Below are 24,178 nucleotides of genomic sequence, written 5' to 3' on the forward strand. Positions count from 1 at the left end.
TTCAAACCATTTCAAATGGCAAAAGTACTCTCTTGCCAACTAAGAGGAAGTTTCAGGGGCCTGCGTTTAAACGACAGTACTCCCCTGGGCAGGGGCCCTCTAATGCCAAACAGTATCGACGGCCTCCTGCGAAAGCAAACTTCGGCTTCAACAGCAAATCACAAGGACAGGCTGCTAAAGGCAGAAAGCAGTGGGTTCGCAAACCAGCAAACCCAGCCCCCAAGCCGACCTTATGAAGGGGCGCCCCTACCCACGAAGGTGGGGGGAAGGCTGCGACTCTTTTCAGAGGTTTGGGAAGCCAGCATTCCCGACGAGTGGGTACGGTCTTCCGTGGCCACGGGCTACAAATTAGATTTCCTAAGGTTTCCTCCTCTTCATTTCCAGGAGTCGAGGATTCCAAACGATCCGGAGAAAGGAGCCGCATTAATGTCGGCATTAAATCATCTACTTTCCCAGGAAGTAATAGTAGAGGTACCAGTCCTGGAACAGGGGCTAGGTTTCTACTCCAACCTATTCATCATCCCGAAGTCCAATGGAGATGTCAGGCCAATTTTGGACCTAAAGATGGTAAATACATACCTAGAGATCCGCTCATTTCGGATGGAAACCGTGCGGTCAGCAGCTACCACACTCCAAAAGGACGACTTCATGGCGTCCATAGACATAAAGGATGCCTACCTTCATCTTCCAATTTATCAGCCACATCAAAGATATCTACGCTTCATGGTGGCTTTGCGTCACTTCCAATTCGTGGCGCTTCCCTTCGGGTTGGCTACGGCCCCCCGGGTGTTCACGAAGGTCCTAGCTCCAATCCTAGCCAAACTAAGGATCCAAGGGGTCACGATCCTAGCATACCTGGACGACCTCCTAGTCATAGATCACTCGTCTCCCGGCTTGGAGCGAGCAGTGGCCCTCACGGTCCAATACCTCGAGAAGTTCGGCTGGGTCCTAAATCGAGAAAAGTCAGCTTTCCTGCCCACAAGGCAGTTGGAATATCTCGGCATGAGATTAGACACAGAACAACAAAGAGTGTTTCTACCTCTGAGGAAGGTCAAAGCCATCAAGGAATTAATCCTACTGGTTCTAAGCAAGAAGGAACCGACTATTCGCCTATGTATGAGATTACTAGGCAAGATGGTGGCCACATTCGAGGCGGTACCATACGCCCAGAGCCACACTCGCATCCTGCAGGCAGCCATCCTGTCAGCATGGAGCAAAAGGCCGCAGGCCTTGGATATCCCGTTGCCGCTCTCATCAAGAGTCCGACAAAGTCTGTGCTGGTGGTTAGACCCTCAGAATCTACTGAAGGGGAAGTCTTTCAGCCCAGTGGCTTGGAAGATAGTGACCACAGACGCCAGCCTGACGGGCTGGGGAGCAATTTTGGATGGTTGCACTCGCCAAGGTACTTGGGCAACGCCAGAGAAGCAGTTGCCCATCAACATCTTGGAGCTCAGAGCTGCTCGACTAGCCCTCAGGGCTTGGACGTCAAAATTGCAGGGGTTCCCGGTGAGAATTCAATCAGACAATGCCACGGCCGTGGCATACATAAATCACCAAGGGGGAACCAGGAGTCAAGCCGCTCAGAGAGAGGTGAGCTTGATTCTCCTATGGGCAGAGGCTCATGTGCCCTGCATATCGGCAATATTCATTCCAGGAGTGGACAACTTTCAGGCGGACTTCTTAAGCCGCCAGACTCTTTTGCCGGGGGAATGGTCTCTGCATCCACAAATCTTTCAAGCACTCTGCCAAAGATGGGGAGTGCCGGACGTGGATATCATGGCATCGAGACTCAACAAGAAGCTAGACAGGTTCATGTCCCGCTCAAGGGATCCGATGGCCTGCGGAACCGATGCGTTGGTTTGCCCTTGGCATCAGTTCAAACTTCTTTATGCGTTTCCCCCGCTCCAGTTACTACCCCGCCTGCGGCGCAGGATCCGGGTGGAGCACATACCAGTCATCCTGGTAGCTCCAGCATGGCCCAGAAGGGCATGGTACTCACTAATCTTAAAGATGGTAGTGGGAGACCCTTGGACTCTTCCTCTACGGCCAGACCTGCTATCGCAAGGTCCGATCCTCCACCCTGCCTTACGGCATCTAAATTTGACGGCCTGGAAACTGAATCCCTGATTCTCAGGGGTAGAGGTCTGTCTCAGAAAGTAATCTCTACCCTAATCAGAGCCAGGAAACCGCCCTCATCCTTCCTTCCTACCGAAGGTTGTATCCAGTTTTCATTTGAACCAGGATTTGGTATTACCATCCTTCTTCCCTAAACCTACTTCCAGAAAGGAAGGGTTGCTGCATACCTTGGATATCGTCAGGGCCATGAAGGCCTATCTTAAAGCTACAAAGAAGATCCGGAAAACAGATGTGCTGTTCGTATTACCGGATGGGCCCAAGAAGGGGCAGGCAGCTGCAAAGTCCACCATTTCTAGGTGGATTAAGCAATTAATCACTCAGGCCTACGGCTTGAAAGGGTTGCCTCCTCCAGTATCATTAAAGGCTCATTCTACTAGGGCCATGGGCGCCTCCTGGGCAGCACACCACCAGATCTCTATGGCTCAAGTTTGCAAGGCGGCAACCTGGTCTTCTGTCCACACGTTTACAAAGTTCTACCAGTTGGACGTAAGAAGGAATTCTGATACAGCCTTTGGGCAGGCAGTGCTGCAGGCTGCAGTTTGAGACCCTCGGAATCCGGGGGCTCCTCTTTTTTGAGTTAAATTTAAAATTTAAGATTATTTTTCTCAACTAAGTTGGATTTATTATGATTTGAGTATTCTCTAAATTAAATCCTTTTGTCTTGGAGATGTTCTCCCTCCCCTCATTGTGAGCATTGCTTTGGGACATCCCATATAGTAATGAATATGCCGCTCTGTGTCCCGTGATGTACGATAAAGAAAAAGGGATTTTTAATACAGCTTACCTGTAAAATCCTTTTCTTGGAGTACATCACGGGACACAGAGCTCCCACCCCTCTTTTTGGGGACCATTTTGGGAGGCATACTGCTTGCTACAAAACTGAGGTACTCCTCCTATGGGAGGGGGTTATATAGGGAGGGGCATTTCCTGTTTGAGATTGCCAGTGTCAACACCTGAAGGTACTCCATATAACCCATATAGTAATGAATATGCCGCTCTGTGTCCCGTGATGTACTCCAAGAAAAGGATTTTACAGGTAAGCTGTATTAAAAATCCCTTTTTTTTCTTTCATTTTTAGGTTAGCAAACCTCAGATAATTATGGCTTGTTTAGATCTATGCAGGTACATTTTTCTGTAGCATAGGCAGGTATGCTATCGTGCATCAATGTGCAATTTCTTTGTGTGTGGACATGTCTATGGGCCTCCGAAAACACTAAAGCCCTGTACACACGATCTGCCCTCCCCTCCCCCATGTAAACTGACCTTGGTTTACCATGGCTGCTGAGTCCTGACACTGTGGTCAGTTTATATGCCTCTGTCATCTGCTCTCTCCTCTCCCCCCCCCCCCCCCCCGCCTGTCAGCTCCGTCCACGATCCTCCCCTCCTGCTGGTAAAATAGTGTTATGTCTTTACAATCCCCTCTGTTAGATGTGCCCCACTGTATGACCAATATCTACCTTACTTTAGGGTGTCCCCTGACGTGACAACTCTACTAGGGCCGAAACAACTAATCGATTATGAAATTAATCGATTACAGTTTTCATAATCGATTAATCGGCCAATAACATAATGGGGTAAAAAAAACTAAAATTATCCCTTTATAGTACAAAAAAGCAAATGGCTACTGTAAATATTACTTTCACTGTCCCACAGTAAAAAATGAACCCCTTACAGTAGCGATTATTTGCTCTTTTTGTACTTCTTTTTGTTTTTTTAACCCCATTATGTTACTAAATAGCTCAGGCCTGGGTTTACACCTCTGTTTTTTGGTGCTTTTTGCAGAAACACACTACAGTTCATTTACATGTTTTCCTATGGGACACATTGACATCCATTACTTTTTTCAGCTGCTGCGTATTTGAAAAGGGCAGGGACTTTTTAACGCAAAACAATGTTGTTTTTTATTTTTTTTGGTTCAATATACTTCAATGAAGAAGCTGCAGAAAAGCATGTGATGTGTTTTTGCGGCAATTTGTGTTTTGTAATCTGCCCAACAACAAATTGGCCCAAACATTTTTGAAAATGCAATTTTTCTTTTTTTAAGGCTATTATCCGAATAATCGATTAATCGACCAACTAATCGATTATGAAAATAATCTTTAGTTGCAGCCCTAGACTCTACTCTTTCCATCTTTCCTCCTGGCTGACGTTGGCAGAAGTTCTTGGCCCCTCCCGCTGTATCTGTCAGATTGGGAGAGCCGAGGAGTCACGTGAGTGCCGGGAGATGCTCTGATATAAGGTATAAAGTGTAGGCACTACTATACTGATAGTCCTCACCAATGCAATGTTCTCACTGAAACTATGGATTCTATCTTCGAGTATCTGTTAATAAGATAATTGGATACAAGTGCCTTCCCTCTGTTGTGTGCTATAGCAATCAGTTTTCTTGAAATAATAAAGAAAAATCTTTATTTTTTATTTTTTTTACTTCTCAAGGACATATTATCATTGATAACATGTAAGGATGTGCCCCTTTAAACCTATTGTGTCTTTGTGAGTTACAACATGAGTCAAACAGCTGTTTGCCTCTCACTCGGCTGCTGTCAGAAGTTAGATGAAGCCAGCTTCTCAGATGACTGCCTTTCAGCTAGTGTGTGTGGTGTGTGTGTTTTTTTTTTTTTTTTTTTTTTTTTTAATTCCTTCTTTCTGCTCTGTGCTATTCCAAGACTTTGAGAAGCTCAGCCTTTGTTATTATAATTTCAGGCACTTAGTAGAGCTTCTGAAGAGAACAGTGATTCATGGGGAGAGTAACTCTGTGCTGATCATCGGACCCAGGGGATCAGGGAAGAGTATGGTAAGTGTTCGTTATTTTTTTATACAAGCCAAGACACTGGTCCTGTGTGGAAGGATTTGTGTTGGCAGAATATAAAAACATTCTTAATAAGACTGCTGATGGGGTTGACATGCAACTTATTAGTGCTGTTTTGTCCCACACTTGTCTCCACACTTGCCAGTCACTAATTTGATGTTTTTCTAACTCTCCTCCAGCTGTGAGACCTTGTAAGGCTGGCCATACATTTTACAATGTTCTTGTGCAGTTTCCTTTTTGATTTATCTTCAAATATGTGGTGCAAGGGCCTGCCTAACTGCATAAAAATTAAAAGTGTTTAGGTTTGACCTCATATTATATGTTTTTGTTAAATATAAAGGAAAATTGTACAAAAGAACTGTATGGCTGGCCATAGATGGAGCGATTTTCTTTCCTGCAACCACGGAATGCAGGAAAGAAACTTGTATGATTCCCCCCCATCAACACAGTCAGTGTAGATGGGGGGGGGGATTCTTCCTGCGGAGCCATTGTGTTCTCCTGGCAGGGTAAGCAGTCCACGCCAGGAGAGCACAGTAATTGGTGCTAGATGCTGTAACAGCCACTAGCAATAATCGCATGTTAAATAAAGCAGGCTGGTCGATCGATCAATTCGGGTACATTCAGTTTGCCCATACGTGGTTCGAATCTCTATGGCCGGCTTAAAGTGATTGTAAAGTCAACGTTTTTTTGTTTTTGTTTTTTTGTGTTTGTTATTGGGGGGGGGGAATGTAAACTTGCCTGCTCTGTTGCAGTGGTTTTGCACAGAGCAGCCCAAATCCTCCTCTACTCGGGTCCCTCTTCAGAGCTCCTGGTCCCTACTATCTTTTGAGTTCCCCCACAGCAAGCCGCTTGCTATGGGGGCGCCCGAGCCAAGCTGCAGTTCCATGTGTCCATTCAGACAAGGAGTCTCCCTCTCCCTCTGGCGCCGCTGCCGCACCTCAGCCAATCAGTGGGGGGGGGGGGGGAGTTCTGGACAGAGATGGAGCTCAGGTAAGTATTAGGAGGTGCTGGGGTGGCTGCTACACACAAGGCTTTTTATCTTAATGCATTGAGATACAATACTTTCTGACTTTACAGCTCCTTTAACTTGGTATGGGGAAGAGAAGTGGTGGTGTAAAAAGATAATGCACTCTGTACAAATAAGTGATTTGCATATATGCAATCCATACAAAGAAACCAAAACAAGTTCAGAAATTTAAGTTGCGTGTGAAAAAAATGGAATGACACAGAAGTATTGAACGCATGAAGAAAGGAGGGTGCAAAAAGGCATGGAAAGCTATGACGCCAGCTGAGATCTATCAGTAATTAGAATGCCCGTTTTTTTTGAACTTCTGAATGTTCTAGCGAGCACTGGTAGGGCCATAATCCGGAAGTGGCAATAACATAATTTCCCAATAAACCGGCCATGACCAAGTGCCCTTTGCAAGATTTCTGACAGAGGAGTGAAAATCATTTTGAGAAGGGTTGTCCAAGAGCCAAGGGCCACATGTGGAGAGCTTCAGAAAGACCTGGAATTAGCAGGTACAATTGTTTCATATAAAACCATAAGTAATGCACTCAACCGCCATGGCCTGTGTGCACACTCACCAAGCAAGACTCCTTGCTGAAGAAAAAGCACGTTGAAGATTGTTTAAAATTTTATGCACAACATTTAGACAAGCCTGTGAAATATTAGGAGAATATAGTCTGGTCAGATGATACATACCGTTATTGGAGTTCAAATGGCACTGCACATCACCCCAAAAACACCCCCCATACCAACAGTGAAGTTTGGAGGTGGGAACATTATGGTGTGGGGCTGTTTTTCAGCATACAGTACTGGCAAACTTCATATCATTGAAGGACGGATGAGTGGAAAAATGTACCAAGACATTCTTGATAAAAATCTGCTACCATCTACCAGGATGATGAAGATGAAAGAAGGGAGGACAATGATCCCAAACGCAAAGCCAAGGAAACTGTCAGTTGGTTTCAAAGAAAGAAAGAAATAAAATCTGCTAGAATGGCCCAGCCAATCACCTGACTTGAATCCAATAGAATATCTATGGAAAGAACTAATAGCCAGATTCAGAAAGACTGGCTTAACTTTGTGCAGGCGTAGCGTATCGCATATACGCTACGCCACTGTAAGTCAGAGAGGCAAGTGCTGTATTCACAAAGCACTTGCGTCCTAAGTTACGGTGGCGTAGCGTAAATGTCCCGGCCTAAGCTCGCCTAATTCAAATTGGGAAGAGGTGGGCGTGTTTTATGTTAATAAGGCATGACCCCACGTAATTGACGTTTTGATCGTACGGCGCATGCGCCCGTCTGTGGACGTATCCCAGTGCGCATGCGTCGGATAGAATGCCTAAGATACGTCGAACACTGCCTACGACGTGAACGTAACTTACGCACAGCCCTATTCGCGTATGACTTACGCAAACAATGTAAAAAGATACGCTTGTTCCGACGTCCATACTTTGCATTGGCTGCGCCACCTAGAGAGCAGCTTTATCTTTACGCCGGCGTATGTCTTAAGTAAACGGCGTATCTTTACTGCGACGCGCAAGCGTACGTTCGTGAATAGGTGTATCTCGCTTATTTACGCATTCTAGGCGTAAATCAGCGTACACGCCCCTAGCGGCCGGCGTAAATAGTCAGCTAAGATACGACGGCGTAGGAGGTCGTATCTTGGCTACATTTATGTGTATCTCAATTTTAGAATACACTTAAATGTACGACGGCGTCGATTCAGAGTTACGACGGCGTATATACTGATGTGCCGGCGTAAACCTCTCTGAATCTGGCTATAAAGATCAGAGTTCATTACCAAATAAATCTTTTTTATAGATATCTGCAGATTAGGCATGCTCTTGCAGAATCATATAAAGGAACGGTAATGGAATGGAGTAAGATCCCACTTCTCCAAGAAATTATCAATACAAGAACATCAAAGGGTCTAATATCAAAAGTTTACCCTAGTATATACAAGGGGAGGCTGAGAGAAATACATAGCCCGATGCACACAAAGAAGTGGGAAAGAGACGTTTGGTAACATAACTGAGATACAGTGGAAAAAAATCCTGGAACTTGCCCCATCGATTTCATTATCCCCCTCCCAGAGGATGTCCCATCTGTTTTTATTAAATAGAGCCCGTTTTACCCCGTACAAGCTTTTCCGGTTTGGTGGTAGACCATCTGCCCCAGATGAGGAAGAAATGAAGGGGATACGATTCAGATGTTTTGGAGATGTCCGAAATTATTTTGGTATTGGAGGGAGGTAGTGGGAATCATTGAGCAGATCTTTGAAGTCAATATAGTCCAATTATAAGGAACTACAATGGTTTTAACCACTACCCGACGGCCGTACGAGTTTATACGGCCGCGGGGTGGTTCTGAATCTCTAACAGGCCGTGTTTTTACGGCCTGCGCACGCATCCAGCGGCGCGCGTGCTCGCCGCATCGCTGAGATGCCGATGCGAGTGCCTGGCGGCCGTGATGTCCGCCAGGGACTCGCGATCGGCGGCTACAGGGACAAGACGTGGAGCTCTGTGTGTAAACACAGAGATCCATGTCCTGTCAGGGGAGAGAGGAGACCGATCTGTGTCCCTTGTACATAGGGACATAGATCGATCACCCCCCCTCCACCTACTGTTAGAACACAATTTAGGGTACACATTTAACCCCTTCCTCACCCCCTAGTGTTAACCCCTTCAATGCCAGTCACATTTATACAGTAATTAGTGCATATTTATAGCACTGATCGCTGTATAAATGTGAATGGCGCCAAAAATGTGTCAAAAGTGTCCGCTATAATGTCGCAGTCACGAAAAAAATGCTGATCGCCGCCATTAGTAGTAAAAAAAAATAATAATAAAAAATAATAATTCTGTCCCCTATTTTGTAAGCGCAATAACTTTTGCGCAAACCAGACGCTTCTTGCGATTTTTATTTTTATTTTTCCCCAAAAATATGTAGAAGAATACGTATCGCCTAGACTGAGAAATTTTTTTTATTTTTTTTTAAATTGGGCTATTTATTATAGCAACAAGTAAAAAATATTGTTTTTTTTCAAAATTGTCGCTCTATTTTTGTTTATAGCGCAAAAAATAAAAACCGCAGAGGCGATCAAATACCACCAAAAGAAAGCTCTATTTGTGGAGAAAAAAGGACATCAATTTTGTTTGGGAGCCACATCGCAATTGTCAGTTAAAGTGACGCAGTGCCACAAGCTGAAATTTCACCTGGTCAGGAAGGGGTATATGAAGGGGTATATGTGCCCAGTAAGGAAGTGGTTAAAGATATATCGTACACGAGGCGTTTTGAAGCCGTCATTATAAACAAAGGATTTTGTACAAATCTTATTACACATAACTTAATTGCTGAACTTTGTTTTGGTTTCTTAGTATGGGTTGTTACAGACGTGGTGAAATTTTCATGGCAATGGCACCTTTAAAAATATATTTACCTAGGAAAATGTTGATGTGTTCAATACTTATTTTACCCGCTGTATGTACGATCTACAACAGTTCCTGAGAACATATTTTCAGTTTTTTAATACAGTAAAACCTTGGTTTGCGAGCATAATTCGTTCCAGAAACATGCTTGTAATCCAAAGCACTTGTATTTCAAAGCATTTTTTTACAGGGTATAAAAGAGGAGAGAGGCACCTCTAATGCTGTACCTTCATTACATGTAACAATATTGCTACACTTGGAGGCTCCTCTCTTCTTTTTTTTTTATACTCGGTTGTGACATGATGCTACTCTTGTATCAAGACATCACTTGTATATCAAGGCAAAATGTATAAAAACATTTTGCTTGCCTTGCAAAACGCTCTCAAACCAAGTTTTTACTGTACAGGGTTTCGCTGAAATATGATTGAATTCTTTATGCCTTGTGTTGTCTCAAAAATTGACATGTATGGTAGATGCTGTATGGCCAAATGTTTCTGGACTCTTAACCCAGACTACAAGACTAGGTGACTATCGCACCTACTATATGACCGTTGTAACTACCGTATGTGGAAACTCCTCCACATTATAGAGTTCATATATTTCCAGTAAAGGGTACTGGTAATGCTACAGCATACTAAGATGTTTTAGATAATTAAGTGCTTTCATGCTTGTGGCAACGGCTTGGGGAAGCCCATTGTTGTAGTTTGGCTGCTCCCAATGCAAACTTCAAAAGAACATAGTTTAATATGTGTTTGATGTGGATGAATTTGAAGGGCCTGCACTGATCCCTGACCTAAACACCTTTGGGATAAACGGGAAAATTGCCTACTAGCCACGTCTTCTCATTCAACATTAATACACAATCCTTACAAAAATTACTTTGGCTGTTATAGCTGCAAAAGGAGGGATAAATCCATACTAATAATAAAGTGCCTGATCCCCTTCGCTACTATGTGTAATATATCTGCCAACAACCACTATGTCTTATAAACCGCAGTTTTGATGTATGTGAGGTCCGCTGCTGAATACCCAAAAGGTGTTCATGAAAGTATTAAATCAAGTTTAAAGATGGTACAGCGCTTCCCTATGGATAATAAAGAGAGTAATAATATAAACCCTATATGTAAATATGCTGTGATGGGCATCAATACAATAAGTGAATAAATGTTTATGGGAGATATATATAAAATAAAAAAAGTATTAGACATACAAATCAGTACAGTGAATACACTCGAGCAGTGTCACTTTAAATAAAGAACTCCTAGCAGTAATGTAGTGAAACACCACTGTGACAACAGAGTCCGTGAGTAGAAACCTACAACCAATATCGGGTAGACTTAGGTGGTTATAACAATACAGTCAATACACATCCAAAGGATTAGATGGTACATTTCCGATGAGGGTGGATTTGATTTAAAGGATTTGTAAAGGTACAATTTTTTTCACCTTAGTGCAGTCCTCCTTCACTTGCCTCATCCTTCCATTTTGCTTTTAAATGTCCTAATTTCTTCTGAGAAATCCTCACTTCCTGTTCTTCTGTTTGTAACTACACACAGTAATGCAAGGCTTTCTCCCTGGTGTGGAGAAAGCCTCTTGAAGGGGGAGAGCAGGAGTGTCAGGACGCCCACTAACACACAGCTCCTTTCTCTATCTGCAAAGTAGAGAGTGTCCTGACTTGCCTGCTCGCCCCCTCCCCCCCTCAAGAGGCTTTCTCCACACCAGGGAGAATGCTTTGCATTACTGTGTGGAGTTACAGACAGAAGAACAGGAAGTGAGCATTTCTCAGAGGAAAAAAGGACATTTAAAAGCAAAATGGAAGGATGAGGTAAGTGAAGGAGGACTGCACTAATGTAAAGGCAGCTATTTAGGGAAAAAAATACATTTCCTTTACAACCCCTTTAAAACAAGCCTATTTAAATCACTAGTAAAAGGGCTTGATTTAAATCAACTTGATTTTTAAATCCACATTTTTATAGAGCAACTGTCATCTCTTTCCCGCAGCGGCTCCTCTTCTGACCCGCTCACCGACAGTCCCATTCATTTTAATGGGGCGACTGGTGATGTGGAAGTGACACAACAAGGTGAAGGACGTGGTGGCAGCAGGTGAGTGGATTCCCACTATCAGGCGCTGCCATGATGGATCTGAAATGACAGGTGCTCTTTAAATGTAAGGACTCATTCTTGCTGGTAGTTGTAATCTTTAATATTTGCAAACAAGATTTAAGGTTTCTTATATATTTAGAATACTAAGCTGTCCGGTTAGTAAATATTTCCAAACTGGGTCTCCTTTACGGCCTGCTGCTTTTTAGCTCCTTTTAAAGTGGTTGTATAGTCTATTTTTGTACTTTAACCTACAGGTAAGCCTATAATAAGACTTGCCTGTAGGTTAAACAAAAATCTCCTAAACCTCTACTGTTAAGGAGATATTCCCCTCGCAATGAGCCGCTGACTGCAGCGGCGCATGCCCACAGGGAATATTTGGCAGACGCCGGACCTTACCGGAAAAAAGTCTCCTGTGCGCATGCACGGGAGTGATGACATTGCGGCTCCGGCCACTCACAGCGATGGAGCCACGATATCCAGAAGACACGCCGAGGCAAGATGTTATCTCCCTCATCGTGGACCAGGTGAGTTACCAATGCCTCGTTCTAAAGTAAGTATTTCATAATGAGCTAGTATTTGCGCCCCCCCCCCCCCCAAAACCTGCAGACTTTTAGCACTCCCTGAGTCGCTTTCTTTCCTACAATAGTACTAACCTACCCGATTCCTACACTGACCACCTGATTCCTATCCTGCCCACTAAACTCTACAACACTGCCCACTGAACTCCACTACACTGCCCACTAAACTCCACTACACTGCCCACTCCACTCCACCATACTGCTCACTAAACTCCACTACACTGCGCACTCCACTACACTGCGCACTCCACTACACTGCGCACTCCACTACACTGCGCACTCCACTACACTGCGCACTCCACTACACTGCCCACTCCACTACACTGCCCACTCCACTACACTGCCCACTCCACTACACTGCCCACTCCACTACACTGCCCACTCCACTAAACTGCTCTACACTGCCCACTCCACTAAACTGCTCTACACTGCCCACTCCACTACACTGCCCACTCCACTACACTGCCTACTCCATTACACTATACTGCCCACTATACTGCCCACTAAACTCCACTACACTGTCCACTACACTGCCCACTCCACTACACTGCCCACTCCACTACACTGCCCACTCCACTAAACTGCTCTACACTGCCCACTCCACTACACTGCCCACTCCACTACACTGCCTACTCCATTACACTATACTGCCCACTATACTGCCCACTAAACTCCACTACACTGTCCACTACACTGCCCACTCCACTACACTGCCAACTCCACTTACACTTCAATCCCCACCCCACTACAATGCCCACTACACTACATTACACTGCCCACCCCACTTACACTAGACTGCCTACCCCACTACAACCCACTACATTACACACCCCACTACACTGCCCACCCCACTTACACTACACTGTCAGGCATGCTGCGTGTGTGCTTGCTGGAGTGGCTGGCAATGCATTAACACGTGGCAGCATGGTGGTGGCGTGAGTCTGCCTGTCCCCCTAACTAAGTGCTGCTGCTCCGAGTCCTACTCCCATCTGAGATGGCTTCCTGCCTCCCTCACAGGCTTACCTGTGTCCAGATCGGTATGCCATGAGGTCCCAGACGAAGTCCACTGCACATCCGGCGCGGTCAGAAGGAAGGGTGTAGAGGAGAAGATGGTGGCGGCTTACAGAAGCGTGGACGGGACTCTTCCAGGAGCAGCCTTCGCGTATGCGCTGCCCACGTTCAATGACTGGCCAGCCCCGCCGCAGCGCCAGCACATGACTACATTTGCCCATTCACAGGGCACCAGCTGCCGCAACATGGCGGCCGGGCTCGGGACACAGTGAATTGAATTTTACAGATTTTAAAAAAGTGACACGCTGGTGCGGGATTTCGCCCCCCCACGCTACGCCACTGCTGGTGCACTCAGAACGGTGCATAAAGGGTGTGAAGCCCACTTAAGGATCGCTTGGCTTGGCAAACAAAGCACACAGGATAAACTTACTCATTATGTACACAAAAAAAAAAAAAATTTGCCATTTACTATATAAAGCCCTGGAATGTCACTAGGTACCATATCCTTTGAAGAAATCACGTGGCGTGTGACAAAACGCATCAGGGGCGGGGCCTAGTTACATCAGCATGCATAAGAAGGAAGTTTATCCTGTGTGCTTTGTTTGCTACCAACAGCCAATCGATCCTTAACCACTTCAATACCGGGCATTTTCACCCCCTTCCTGCCCAGGCCAATTTTCAGCTTTCAGCACTGTCACGCTTTGAATGACAATTGCACGGTCGTGCGACGTGGCTCCCAAACAAAATTTACGTCCGTCTTTTTTTTTTTTTTTTTTCACAAATGGAGCTTTTCTTTTGGTGGTGTTTGCTCATCCCTGCGGATTTTATTTTTTGCGCTATAAGCAATAAAAGGGCGCCAATTTTGTAAAAAAAAAAAAAATACTTTTTTTTTTTTTTTTACTTTTTTGGTATAATAAATATCCCATTTTTTTTTTTTTATATATATATTTTTATCTCGGTTTAGGCCGATATGTATTCTACATATTTTTGGTAAAAAAACATTGCAATAAGCGTACAGTGATTTGTTTTGCGCAAAAGTTTTTTATTTTATTTATACTAGTAATGCCGGTTATCTTTTTGTCAGGACTGCAATATTGCGGCTGACAGATCGGTCACTTTTTGACACTATTTTGGGACCATTAACATTTATACAGCGAACAGTGCTATAAATGTGCACCGATTACTGTATAAATGTGACTGGCAGGGAAGGGGTTAACACTAGGGGGGCGATCAAGGGGTTAAATGTGTGCCCTAGGGAGTGATTCTAACTTTAGGGGGGATGGGACTGACTGGGGGAGGTGACTTATCGGTGTTCCTATGTACAAGGGACGCACCATCGGTCTCCTCTCCCTGACAGGACGTGGGCCTCTGTGTTTACACACAGAGATCCACATCCCTGGCTCTGTAACTGTCGATCGCGGATAGCTGGCGGACATCGTGGCCGCTAGGCACGTGCATCGGCACACGAGGGGCATGCGGCGGCGTGTGCGCCCCCCCAGCGGCCAGGAGGCCTGGGGACGTCATATGACGTCCCCCCGGGATGGCAGAGCCACCTTGTGGACGTCATATAAATATAGGCGGGATGGGAAGTGGTTAAGGGGGCTGCCCACCCTTTATATGCCATGTACGTGATCTTAGTGCACCGGTACTATTATTTTATTAAAGTTTTTTTTAAAAAGGTTTCAGCTCTATTCTATGACAGTCTTTTCTATTCCTATGGGAGCAATACGGCTCAGGATTGTCGCAGGTCATATTGCAAGCATTTGGTAGGATCCAGGACCACTCAGGACTATTGCAAGCACCAATAAAGGAGATTGCCATCTACTAGAGGATTTCTTAAAGGGGAAGGCACATGGTGACCTGTATTGGGTCCAAAGTGGAGGTAATCGCATAAGAGTGAAAGTGGAGGGACACTGAAGGTGTTTGCGTGTCGGCACTGTACCATCTAATTCTTTGGATGTTTATGGACTTTATTGTTGTTACCACCTAAGTCTACATGAAATTGGTTGTATGTTTTTTACTCGCCGACTCTGTTGTCATAGTGGTGTTTCACTACATTACTACTAGTAGTAGTTTTATTTAAAGTGGAGTTCCACCCATAAATATAACATTACAGTTTTAAAAAAAATGTCAGTCCTTTAAGAATTTTTTTTTTTTTTTTTAGATGCCTTCAAAGTGTTGTTGCTAGGCAGAATAGTTAATCTTTCCACTTCCTGCACCTAGGTGCTTAAGCTTCCTAACCTACACCGCACAGACTCCTGGGAATGTAGTGGGTGTAACTTTCCAGGAGTCTGTGCACTCCCCAGTCTCGAAGAATCATGTGACTTGGACAGTACAGGTGCTGAAACCTGATCTGAAACCTATTACACAGCTTGTGCAGCACTGAGCATGTGCGAGATCTGCAAGGCTGAAATCCAGGAAGTCATACAGTCTGGCTTCATGATGCCCACACTTAAGATGGCCCCAGTCAATTTCTATTTTATAAAGTGTCTAAATGCTGTAACAACCTAACAAAACGGACCTTAGTTTACAGACTAACTTTACTAGAATACATTAAGTTTGTGTATTACAGGGGTATTTATATTTAAAAAGTGAAATTGTGGCCGGAACTCCGCTTTAAAGTGACACTGCTTGAGTGTATTCACTTGATTAATTTGTATTTCTAATACTGTACTTTTGATATATATATATATATATTTTTTTTCTTATATAATTTTCCTATAAACATTTATCCGCCTATTGTATTGATGCCCATCACAGCAGATTCATGTAGAGCACGGGTGCTCAACCTGTGGCCCTCCAGCTGTTGGGGGAAGTCCAATGAGGCATTGCAAGGCTGGCAGCTACAAGCATAACTTCCACAGGCAGAGACGATGATGGGACTTGTAGTTCCACAACAGCTGGAGGGCCACAGGTTGAGCACTCATGACATAGAGGGTTTATATATATATATATATATATATATATATATATATATATATATATATATATATATATATATATATATATATATATATATATATATATATATATATATGTGTATGTGTGTGTGTGTATATATATATATATATATATATATATATATATATATATATATATATAATTTTTTTTTTTTTTTTTTCACTTTATGATCAATAGGGGAGGGCTGTATCTTTAATTGTATTTAATAACTCCATACTAATGTCCATGGTTTTGAAATGGGATATCCAACAAGCCCATGTAGATGGTATTGGTCAGTTGCCTACCCAGGGTTGCAGGTGCAGGAGATGCAAGCACACAAACGTATTGTGTCATAGACTTTGCTTAGAGGCATAATAATTTGCATCTAATTTTTTGTTACACTTTTTTTCACATTTCCTCAATAAATGTCCACCTTTTTGTATTATTTATAATCTTTCAGTTGTTGCATGATGCTCTGAAGGAGATCCTGGCAGTGAAAGAGCTGAAGGAGAATGCCCTAGCAGTCCATCTGAATGGTATGGTAAATAAGGGATATTTAGGGATTGGCATAGGGCACAAGCTACATGTTACATTGTCCTTCTTTTTTTTTTTTTTTTTCTAATACAATCTGTTATTTATTTTTATTTTTTTCCTAGGTTTGCTGCAGATAAATGACAAGATTGCTTTGAAAGAGATTACTAGGCAATTGTATTTGGAGAATGTAGTTGGGGATAGAGTATTTGTAAGTACATTTTCTGGATCATGGTGGCTGCCTTTTGTATAGGATTTATAGAAGTTTATTTATTTGGAACTCCAATACTTGTCATCAAGTTATTGATATCACCCATTTTAAAGAGGCTGCAAACCCCCAATATTGTTTTTGTACATGGTATGTTGGGAACATGGGAAGGCACGCTTTTACAGGTGAGACAAGAGAGGCTTAATCTCCCCATACAGAAATGATTCTTTACTGTAAGAGTTGTGCAAGTGTGGAAAAGCCTTCCATTGGAACTGATTCTATCCAACTCAGTAGGTTGCTTCAGTATAGGGCTGCATGTTCTGCATGCACCAAATGTAACTTATTAATTATTATTGGGTTTAGTTTTTCCCCTGCTGAATCCAGTCAAGTCAAATGTTTTATAAAGGTTTTTTTTTTTTTTTTTTTTTTTTTTTTTTGCCGTTCCCTAGATTGGCTGTAGCTTTAGAATTGATGATCCTCTTTTCTTAAGCCTAACCTTTACTGGGTTAACACAGCCTATAAAGAGAAGGGGCTTCTAAAGGGAATAAAGCACATTTTATTAAATTGTAATATGTATTTTTTTTTTAAGTATAATTTTAAAGTGTGTCAACCCAAAAAGGTTTTTATTTTTTAGAAAAAATTTTGCTCTTTAACCACTTTCTTACTGTGCACATACACCCCCTTCCTGCCCAGGCGAAATTTCAGCTTCTGGCACTGCGTCGCTTTAACTGACAATTGCGCGGTCGTGCGACTTGGTTCCCAAACAAAATTTTTCCCACAAATAGAGCTTTCTTTTGGTGGTATTTGATCGCCTGTACGGTATTTATTTTTTGGGCTATAAACAAAAAAAAGAGCGTCAATATTGAAAAAAAATACGAATTTAAAATATTTTTTACTTTTGGCTATAATAAATATCCCATTTTTTTTAAAAATAAAAAAATTCTCAGTTTAGGTCGATGCGTATTCTTCTACATATTTTTTGGTCAAAACATAATTATGATTTTTTTTATTATAATTTTTTTTTGCTAGGAATGGCAGCAATCTGCGATTATTATTGGGACTGCGACATTATAGCGGAAACATCGGACACTTTTAACACATTTTTGGGACCATTCACATTTATACAGTGAACAGTGCTATAAACATGCACTGATAACTGTATAAATGTGACTGGCAGGGAAGGGGTTAACACTAGGGGGCAAGGAAGGGGTTAAATGTGTAGCCTAGTGAGTGATTCTAACTGTAGGCGGAGGGGACTGACTGGGGAAGTGACTGATCTGTGTCCCTATGTACATCGTCTCCCTGACAGGACGTGGATCTCTGTGTTTACACCCAGAGATCCACGGTCCTGCTGTTTAGTTACTGGGCAATCGCGGGTGCCCAGCGTCCGTCGCGGCCGCCGGGCACGTGCATTGTGTTCCCAGTAACGCGACGGGTGCGCGGGCACGCGTGCCCCCCCCAGCGGCTTTAAAAATGACGTCCTGTCAGAATAACTGAGCTACCTTGCCGCCGTCAATTGACGGCGGCTGGTAGTATAGTGGTTAAAAGTGTAGTGGTTAAAAGTATAGTGTTTTTTTTTTTTTTTTTTTCATAATAAGCATCCTTTACCTGCAGACATTCCACTTTTCACTTCCTCATTGTTCGTTTTTGCTCAGAAGTTGCTCTATTTCTTCTCTGTTCTGTTCACTTCCTGCTTGTCTGATTTTACTGACCACAGTGATGGGAGGCTTTACTGCGGTGGTCAGTGACGTGCTCACCCCCTCCTGGGAACTACATCTGTGCGGCAGGACGCTCTCTACGTGTTAGAGACTTCAAGGAGGTGTGAATTACTGGGCGTGCCGCAATTCATACTGGGAAATGTAGTTCTTACATGAACGAGCGCCGCAAACCAGGAAGTGAATGAGAGAACAGAAACTAGAATGCCGGAGGTGATATAGATGAAGGAATTTAATAGGTATTTACTCGTTTTTTAAGACAATCATTACACTATTCTGTCTGCCTACCTTGCAGACATAAATTTTAAGCAACATTTTTTTTTTCCTTTACAACTCCTTTAAGTCAACCATCGCTTATGTATTTTCATCATATGCGCAGTTTAATTTGTGTGTATTAATGATTTCTTTAACTGCTTGCCGACCCGCCGCCGCAGTTTTACGGCGGCAGGTCGGCTCTGCTGGGCGAGAGCACGTAGCTATACGTCACCTCGCCCTGCAGCGCGTCCCCCGCTCGTCCCTGACTCCCGTGCCCGGCGGCCGCGATCACCGCCGGGCACCCGCGATTGCTTGTTACAGAGCGAGGACCGGGAGCTGTGTCCTGTCAGGGGAGAAATGCAATGTATGAACAGCGATCAGTCATTTCCCCATGTCAGTCCACCACCCCTACAGTTAGAACACACCCAGGGAACATACTTAACCCCTTCCTCGCCCCCTAGTGTTAACCCCCTCCCTGCCAGTGGCATTTTTATAGTAATTCATGCATTTTTATAGCACTGATCGCTATAAAAATGTCAATAGTCCCAAAAATGTGTCAAAATTGTCCGAAGTGTCCGCCATAATGTCGCAGTACCGAAAAAAAATCACTGATCGCCGCCATTACTAGTAAAAAAAAAATAATAAAAATGCCATAAAACTACCCCATATTTTGTAAACGCTATAACTTTTGCGCAAACCAATCAATAAACGCTTATTGCGATTTTTTTTTTGATTTTTTTTTAAGAAAAATATGTAGAAGAATACGTATCGGCCTAAACTGAGGAAAAATATTTTTTTTTATATATTTTTGGGGGATATTTATTATGGTAAAAAATATATTTTTTTTTTCAAAATTGTCGCTCTATTTTTGTTTATAGCACAAAAACTAAAAACCGCAGAGGTGATCAAATACCACCAAAAGAAAGCTCTATTTGTGGGGAAAAAAAAGGACGCCAATTTTGTTTGGGAGCCACTTTGCACGCGCAATTGTCAGTGAAAGCAACGCAGTGCCGAATCGCAAAAAGTGCTCTGGTCTTTGAGCAGCAATATGGTCCGGGGCTGAAGTGGTTGAAATAGACCTAAAGCCAAAACTATTTATAGTTTTAGATATTATACAGAAGGGTTACTATCCATCCTGTCCCAGTGGAGATATTTTCTTACGCTTACTGTCTCAGATATGCAGCATGAAATGGGGGGAAATCGCTCTAAAGTAAAGCAGATCCTCTTTTAGGCCTGGTACACACCTATGCGTTTTTTTTTTTTAAGTAAAACAATACAAATGTTGAATCAATCATCAGATCCAGAAACATAAGCTGCTAGGTTATATGCAAATCTCAACATCACACCCCACCCTTCGAGGCTGCTCAGCACATTAGAACGCCAGTGAGAAGGCAGAAAAAAGGCAAAGATCCTGTTGCATAAACTGTACTTGTTGGTAATTTTCAGCTTACTGGTGTTTTAATGCTTTTGTATGTTCTGCACAGTTTTCAGATATATATTTTTTCTTTCTCCACAGGGCAGCTTTGCAGAAAACCTTTCTTTCCTTTTGGAAGCTTTAAAAACAGGTAATTTTATAGCTCTTTGACTAATGCCGCGTACACACCATCACTTTATGTGATGAAAAAAAATGACGTTTTTAAAAACGTCACTTTAATTGACTGTGTGTGGAGGAAAACGTCGTTTTATGTCTTGTAAAAAACGACCAAAAAAAATTGAAGCATGCTTCAATTTTATGTGTCGTTTTTCAAAAGTGCACTTTTTACTTCACAGAAATTGACCGTGTGTAGCAAAAAACGTCGTTTTCTAAGACGTTTTTTCATCCACGCATGCCCAGAAGCTACTTATGAAGCGAGCTTCAATGGTAAAACATGGTGGAACGTAACCTCACTTTGCAAGAACATTGTGAGAAAAACGATGGTGTGTAGGCAACTTCGTCTTTGAAAATTGAAGTTTCAAAAACGTCATTTTTTACTTCACAGAAAGTGTCGTTTTTTTTCATCACATAAAGTGATGGTGTGTATGCGGCATAAGACTGAGCCATTCTCTAATGCACAGCAGCTTCTTCTTCTTCTTCCCAGTCTGATGATCAAAGGAGAAAGTTCACCTCTTCACTTCCTTATCGGAAACTCTCCCCCCGTCTTTGGTTTCAATAACTATCACTTCAGTTAAAATATAGCCGTGATTGTATGTCTTGGTTCATATAAAGAGGAAGACTGACTGAAGTCTTACAGATTGACGTTAACAGATCTGCAGATGAGAGAGAGAAAACGAATATCAGGATGATGAGACACTATCCTTGTACGTTTTTAAAGCCTAGTACACACGGGCCAAATGCCGGGCGGCATCGGCCGGCTCAAAGGAACCATCCGACCCGTATGTACTGCAGCCAGTTGGCCAAAAGGCGGCTATTCAGCCAGCTTCTGTCAGTGGGGCATGACCGAAAAAGATCTGCCGATTGGCTCCCGATCAGAGCGCTGACCAGTGTGTTCTGGGGGGGGGGGGGGGGGGACAGAACACAATAACATATCGGGATATTGCTGTACTAACATTGTATTTTTGGATTTTTAGTACAGTGGCTCCTCCGGAGCTTTCAGATTTGTGCCCTGCTGGCTGAATGAAAAAAAAACTAATAACTAGGCTTTACTCTTTTGTGCCTCCCTGGCAGCAGAGTTTGTCCTGTCACCTCTCCTGTTTTTCTTTTTTTCCCTCCCTAATCTGTGTTCTCTTAGTACAATCTTTTGCCATTTCTGTTGCTTTATTCCCCTTCAGCAGCAGTAATTCTTAAAGCTGTCAACCGATCGGCCTCTAGTGGCTCTGATTTTAGGCACAGTGCTGAGAAAAAGGAGCAACTGAGCATGTGCAGAGCACAGTGAGTCAGAGCATTACTGGATTTTAAACAGTATAGGCACTTTTTTTTTTTTTTTATGTTTTTAAAAACTGTGGCAACTGTGACTGTTATTACTAGAGTCCTGGCCAGAATGTCTTGGTGGGTAGAATATAAAGAAAACAATACTGGTAGGCTTAGCAAGTTAAACTGCTGTCATCTGCCACAACCCTTTCTCTCTGTGTACAATAGTGGTCTCTCTGCAGAGATCCAACATGCTCCCTGCTAAGTCAGATCTAGACTTCTCCAAATCGGCAAAGAATATGATCTTTGCTGTTTTCTATATCTTAGCAGAGAGCATGTTGGACCTTCTTCCACACAGAGATCAAGGTCTCTATAGCATGCTGGTAGAAGACGTTCTTTCCTACTTTGTACACAACCTTTTGTTTTGATGCATCTTGAAAATTCACCTGAGCTTTAGTGCTTTGCTGTTTTCTTTCTGGTCTTTGAGCAAACATGCCTTCAAGCTCTATTCACACCAAGACGTTCCGTTTTGCTGGCAAAATCGCACTGCAATTCGGTGCCTTTTAAAATAGCGGGGATTGCAAGGGGGTCCCACGATTTGCGGTGTTTTCAAATCGCAGGACCCTCTTGCGATCCCCACTATTTTGAATGGCACCAAACAGGCAAACAGAATCATGAGGCGCCCAAATAAAGTACAAGAACTTCTTTCGGGCGTTCCCGCGATCCTGTTTGCGTGATTTTATTGCGATTTGTCAGGGCGACAATCGTGGCAGAATCGCGCTGATTTTTGGTGGCATTCAAAGTAACGGGGATCGCAAGGGCAACCCACAATTAGGAGCATTTCCATATCGTTGCGATTCTGCCAGCAAAACGGATCCCTGGGGTGTGAATGGAGCCTCAACCTGGGACTCCCAAACTTTGCTGAGGAGGGAAAATGCCTTACTCTTGGCCAGTTATATGCATTGCAGACTTTTAGGGCCTTTTCATATTTGTCCATTATCATGCAGCAAAACCCATGCATTTTGTAGCCTAAAAATTGAACGGCTGGGTAAAGCAGAGAGCCAATCGTGCAAGAAGGAAATGAGTTCTAAGTTTAATGTAGAGTGTAGAATGACCCTGGTGTTGCCATGGAGAACGACATATAAATTTTTGCAGCTTTAGAAAATTATTGCTGACTGTAGATTGAAACAGAAAAGATATTTATTTTTATTTTTTGTAGAACGTTGCAATAAAAGAAGGCTTGTTTAGCTTTTAGTATTTTTATAACAAATTTTGTTTTGTGAAAGAGGACTTTTTCTTTCATTTAGTTGGGATGTAACTGGGTTTAAACTGGTTCTAATAATATGATTTTGTATTCAGGTGACCGCAGCAGTAGCTGTCCTGTCATCTTCATCCTGGATGAGTTTGATCTGTTTGCTCACCATAAGAACCAGACGTTGCTGTATAATCTTTTTGATATCGCACAGTCGGCCCAGACTCCAATCACAGTCATCGGACTCACCTGTCGGCTGGTGAGTACTATTTGGCTCCTGAATGCCTCTGCTTTCACGAAGGCCGGGTTCACATGTATGCAAATTGAATGCACGTTTTCACACATTCCATTTTGCATAGCAGGAGAATGTGACTGGCTCTCTATGGAGCCGGTTCACATATGTCCTCAGCGGGTCCGGTGCGGTATGCCGGTAAAACATGTGCGTTTTTTGGTGCGTTTCAGGTTTGATTTCAGCCCAAAATTAGGGCTGAAATCGGACCTGGACCGGTGAACCAGCACGCACCGGACCCCTGCTGTGCGCCGCATGCGACAGTGTGAACCCGGCCTTAACCTTTTTAACCTTCAGGTGGTGTTAAAAGGGGTTGTAAAGGATTTTTTTTTCCCTAAATAGCTTCCTTTACCTTAGTGCAGTCCTCCTTCACTTATCTCATCCTTCCATTTTGCTTTGCTCCTTATTTCTTCTGAGAAATCCTCACTTCCTGTTCTTCTGTCTGTAACTCCACACAGTAATGCAAGGCTTTCTCCCTGGTGTGGAGAAAGCCTCTTGAGGGTAAAACATCTCCAGTTACCCATTAGGGGAAACTTAAGTCAAGTATTGCCATAGCTTTTTTGGCTGTGCTTTTTTGTGGGTCACAGTAGTACATTTACTTTTGTTCTTCTGTGAGTGCTTTGACCATATCTGGATTATCAAATAAATGCTAGAATCTGAGCAGATCAGCCTATCCCAATGGAAATGGAATGCTGCCACATGGCTGTCCTTTTTGCTGATTGTCAAAATTAAAGTGATTGTAAGTTGTTTTTTTATTTATTTAAAATAACCCATCATAATTACCTGCTCTGTACAATTATTTGGAACAGAGCGGCCCTGAACCTCCTTTTCTGGGCTCTCCAGCTGGTGCTCTCCACTCCTACTCTTTTTTTGTATCTGCCCCCGTAGCAAGCGTTTGCTACGGGAGGGCAAATGTGCAGGCCTGCTCCTGAGACCCACAGTGTGGCGCGCCCCCACCTCCAGCTCCCTCGTTACAGGATTTGACTCGCTGCATCAGGAGCTCATGGCTTCTGCTGCTTTAAGCCAAACCTGTGAGAGAGGGGAGAAGAGCTGCTGCAGATGGGGCA

The 24,178-nt window shown here is 43.3% G+C and overlaps 1 protein-coding gene across 2 annotated transcripts in view; it reads left to right on the forward strand.

Annotated features, from left to right (window-relative positions):
- ORC4 (origin recognition complex subunit 4) overlaps positions 1–24,178 on the forward strand; it is a 63,144-nt gene that overhangs the window by 19,864 nt on the left and 19,102 nt on the right. For both annotated transcript variants that reach the window (XM_040358024.1, XM_040358025.1), the window contains 5 exons: positions 4,840–4,930; positions 16,474–16,549; positions 16,670–16,755; positions 20,239–20,287; positions 22,930–23,081. In XM_040358024.1, coding sequence (XP_040213958.1) covers positions 4,840–4,930; positions 16,474–16,549; positions 16,670–16,755; positions 20,239–20,287; positions 22,930–23,081 — 454 coding nt within the window. The remainder of the gene's footprint in view (positions 1–4,839; positions 4,931–16,473; positions 16,550–16,669; positions 16,756–20,238; positions 20,288–22,929; positions 23,082–24,178) is intronic.

Source organism: Rana temporaria, chromosome 6 (genome assembly GCF_905171775.1).
Source record: "Rana temporaria chromosome 6, aRanTem1.1, whole genome shotgun sequence".
NCBI lineage: Eukaryota > Metazoa > Chordata > Amphibia > Anura > Ranidae > Rana > Rana temporaria.